The sequence below is a fragment of the Saccostrea cucullata genome, unplaced genomic scaffold (assembly GCF_032062105.1).
Source record: "Saccostrea cucullata isolate Sc308-1 unplaced genomic scaffold, CSIRO_AGI_Scuc_v1 ctg72, whole genome shotgun sequence".
NCBI classification, from domain to species: domain Eukaryota; kingdom Metazoa; phylum Mollusca; class Bivalvia; order Ostreida; family Ostreidae; genus Saccostrea; species Saccostrea cuccullata.
In genome coordinates, this window is record NW_026918900.1 from 1,355,567 (window position 1) to 1,360,011 (window position 4,445).

A 4,445-nucleotide genomic window follows, 5' to 3' on the forward strand; every position below is an offset into this window, starting at 1 on the left:
CAACACATATATCATATGGCATTAACTTGACTTTCTCTCATGATTGAATCTTTATTGAATTGATATCGGGTTTTTTTTACCACTTTTTATAAATATATACATGTATTCAAAATGAATGGTAAAAATCAGTTATCTAGAATGAAATTAAACGCTAAAGCTGCTGTTAAACTTGTAAAGAAAACCAAAGGAATATTCACTGAAATTTGTGAAATTAACAGCATCCAATGTCTGTTTTTTAAACACATGAGCAAGTTGATTTGGGCACGGTCTTTGGCGACAATTAATGAATTTTTTGCATCACTGACGATGTTTGATTGACGTTAAGACACATAGCAAATTCGATAGGCATCAAGTTGGGGGTAGTTCACACTAGTTATAAGAAACATTTGACAGTAAAAAGTTTAGTTTTCAATAGTCATCTTATGTTTTGAAACATGAGTGAAAACGACAGCATCTAAAAATATCTAAAAAATTATTTAAGATAATCAGAAATTGTGGTTATGCACGTTTGTCAGCTGAAATTCAAACAGATAATGAAACACGAATCCATTGCTTCAAACCCTCAAATTTACAATAAGATGCACTAGACAAAAACAGCAAATGTCTGAGAAGAGCAAAGAAAATTGACAGATTTATATGAATGCAAACACAGCAAACTTTTTGCGAAATATTGTATATATAAATATAATATACTAGTACATAATATATATTGTATATGCAATTTTCGTAAATATTAGTGGTCTTGTAGTTCGAATTCTTATTCGTGAGGCAGTTCAATTTCTAGAGGAGTTTAGAAAGGAAACTTTTTGCAAAATAATCCAAATATTTTAAGAGAACTGAACCAGAATCAGAAAGAGTAAAGGTGTTTTGGAGATAAACAGAAAGTTAACATTTTTTCATACCAACAATATTCGCCAGATCTGTCACCATTTGAGTTGATTATTTTTCAAACGTGAAGAAAACACCTTTCAGACAGACGAAACAAGTCCAGGAAATCATAGTATCTGCCATATTCCAGTATACGAAGGGCCATACTCAAAAAGGAGTTCTGAAAACAATCAGAAATAAGATAAAAATGTTACAGACATGTGTTTTAATAAGGTAAAAATTGAGTTAAATCATAAAGACTTAATCATTGAAAAACGTCTTTTGCTTCCTTTCGAGCACGGATAACATTATTTATTGAACAGCCCTCGTACATGTATCATCATACTAATGAATTCTGCAGACTTTTATGCAAAAGACAGAATGTATTTTTTCCTTATTAATATTGCTTCTTTACAGGTAAACATGTAAACTCTTCCTATGTCTCGCCTCCTAATCACTTTGCTAATTGTTTTTTAAGCTGTTCGAGGAAAAAAATATGACAGGTGTGTTCCCCGAATGAGAAATTTTTCATAAAATGTTAATGAAAACACCGCAATTAAAATTTATTAAATTAGATTAATATTCTGGAACAATTTTTATTTATAGGTTTTCTCTACACAATTATAAGGTACCATGCCACCCCCCCCCCCCCCCAAAAAAAAAAAAAAAAAAAAAAAAAAAAAAAAAAAAACAACATATAAGATGTTTTATGAACAATTTAAAAATCAAACGACAAATAATGCGCATAGTGAATAACATTCGTAAATATATGTACATATAATTAAGCTGACATTTTTGTATACTTTTATTTTCGTTATATATGTTGTACAATTGTAATGTCGTCAAAATTAAACTTATGGATAAAAAACTATATCGAGAACTATAGAGAGACTATACATGTATTTAAAAATATTCTTCCTCATTAATTTAACTATAGAAAATCTCCTTTTTAGACACCACCTTTTCTTTACCACCACCCCCTTCCCTCTCCTTGCTCCAAACTTAAATTTCATCCTACTTGATCTGTATATTTCTCCGTCAATATTTGTTTTTAAAACAAGCGCAATAATTCCATACGAAACAAAACAAAAATATTTTGGAATCATTACTGTAAAATTATATTCTTATACGTTAAGCTTCTTTGTTTGCTTGTTTTTAACAGGCAATAAGATTACTATGCAACGTGATATCAATTTTAAATTGAGAGTGTAGTGTTACGAAAATGAAATTCCTTAGCGCACCCCCCCCCCCCCAAAAAAAAAATGATTCGATCTATCTCTTTGACCATGATTTAAAGGAACAAAATTGTAAAAAACAAAACAAGAAATCAAACAAACAAAAACAACTCAATTATCACTTTTCTTTCTACATGAATTTCTATAATTTAAATTTTAAAAACGTCTTTCGTTTTATTGTAAAGGATGTAAAAGACTGACATGGATTTAAACAAGGGAATAGAATCTATCTGCAAATCTATTAAAATTCTAACCAATACTGAAATCTCTACAAGCAAGTTTTTACTGACACTAAGTTAAGGGGTCTCTAAATTTTTGTTTGACACATTAGGCAGACGAAAAGATTCTTCATGTTTCTTAAGAAGACCATTAAGACATTTGCTAATTAAAATCCGGAAGTTTTTTTGAAATACAATAAAGGTTACGACGAAATAGTTACGATTACCATAATAATTAACCTCGGCATAAATCACCTTGGTATTGAAAATAAAAAATAACCTTTAAAGCTGGTTGTTGTAGGAGTATAAATAGGAAAGATTTGTCGATGTTACCTCACAGAATCTTTTTCCTTTAACCTGCTCGCAGTTCCTCCGCGTCCAAGGTAAGAAGTATACCATCGTATCAATCCACGGTCAGGAGTCGGCATATAGCTCTCTCCTATATGTTGGGAGGATCGTACATTTTGGCCGTGGTTTGCGACGATGGAGGTACATGTGGTTTGTTTTATCTTTGTTATGCTGCGTAGAAAAAATTATTCAATCATACCGAAGAATGGGTTATCATTTTATTGGGTGCGTTCAATCCACAGGAAAATCACATTTTAAAAAAATAAAATATTTTCTGCTAGAATTTTTCACTAAAACGTTTTGTTTTTATGCATTGAAATTCCATGTCCCTAAAAAAAATTCAGTCCTCAAAGGAAATTGAACTTTTAAAGCCTTATTTGCCCATTATTTATCTGTTCATTTTTTTAACTAACCTTAAGTAACATTCAAGCAACAACAACCAAACTACAAGTTTTTGATAATTCTGTACTTTCTTTCAGAGGAAAAAACTAATTTCATTTCAATAAAAGTAATTTTAAAATGAACTGAAAAAAATCAACATCTTGTTTGTATTATAAAATACAATTGAATGAACATTTAAAAAAATATAATTATTCTTAATTTCTCTTTCTGAGCTGTAGATATTAATTTTACTCTGAATCCCTGGCAAATGTTAATTTCTCTGATTTCTGTAATACCATGCTCTCTATAGGATGTTCAACCTGTTGTGCTGTCTACCTCTGCTTGCTATAGCCGTGGCTGCTGACTATTATGTCCCATCCTACGGGGGTGGCTTAAAAGGAAGCAACTTGGGAGTCATTGGGGGCATTGGTAAAGGAAATGTCCTCCTTGGAAACAAAGGATACGGAGGAATAAGTTCTTGGGACAGTGGGTATGGTGGATCATGGAATAGCGGACTCATGTTAGGAGGAAAAGGATTATTGGGCGGTAACTATGGTAACATAGGATATGGAGGAGTCTTGGTAGGAGGAAAAGGATTGATGGGCGGTAACTATGGTAACATCGGATATGGAGGACCTTTGGTAGGAGGAAAAGGAATAGGAGGAATTCTCCTTGGAGGCAAAGGATTAGTAGGCAGTGGTTATGGAAACATTGGATACGGAGGAGTCTTGTTGGGAGGAAAGGGAGTACTCGGCGGAAATTACGGTGCTAAAGGAATAGGAGGAATTGTCCTTGGAGGCAAAGGATTAGTAGGCAGTGGATATGGTAATCTGGGATACGGAGGAATCTCTTCTGTTGTAGGAATCAAGGTAATAGAATAAACTGCGTTGGTTCTTATGGTAATAAATGATTTTATTCTTGTTTTATTTTCCAAAAAACATGCTATTTTGAGAGTATAAAAATTTAACATTATATCTTCCTTTTTAATTTTTTCAGGGCTATTATTGAAAACCTGGATGAACGTATTTACGCTGAAATTGTCACTGTCATTTTTCTATTAACAAAATAAATCTTGAGCACCGGTAACTAGACTTGATCTTGTATATTTCTGAGCTATGAAAAGAAGAAAAGCTAAAAAGTATGCATGTAATAATAGTAATGGGTTCGATTATAACGCTTTATTAATGAATATTCGGAGTACTGTCTTTTTTTGGGGGGGGGGGGGTAAAAACGAATCGGATTTGAAAATTTGGATTTTTTGTATTATAGTTGTAAAATACAAATGTACAACGATTAATACATGTATAGACCTATAATACATGCATGCAATACTGGGTTGCCTGGTACATGTACTTGATCTCTAAGACAGGTCTAACTAATTTCACCAGGACAAATT

General features: G+C 32.2%; 1 protein-coding gene across 1 annotated transcript; it reads left to right on the forward strand.

Annotated features, from left to right (window-relative positions):
• The first annotated feature begins 3,360 nt into the window (after positions 1-3,360).
• LOC134274918 (acanthoscurrin-2-like) lies at positions 3,361-3,930 on the forward strand. The gene has a single exon (XM_062757164.1). It carries the CDS (start codon positions 3,361-3,363, stop codon positions 3,928-3,930), a length of 570 nt encoding a protein of 189 aa, XP_062613148.1.
• Positions 3,931-4,445: the final 515 nt, after the last annotated feature.

Coding starts and splice junctions, on each gene's coding strand:
- LOC134274918 (XM_062757164.1), top strand. CDS start 3,361: ATGTTCAACCTGTTGTGCTGTCTACCTCTGCTTGCTATAGCCGTGGCT.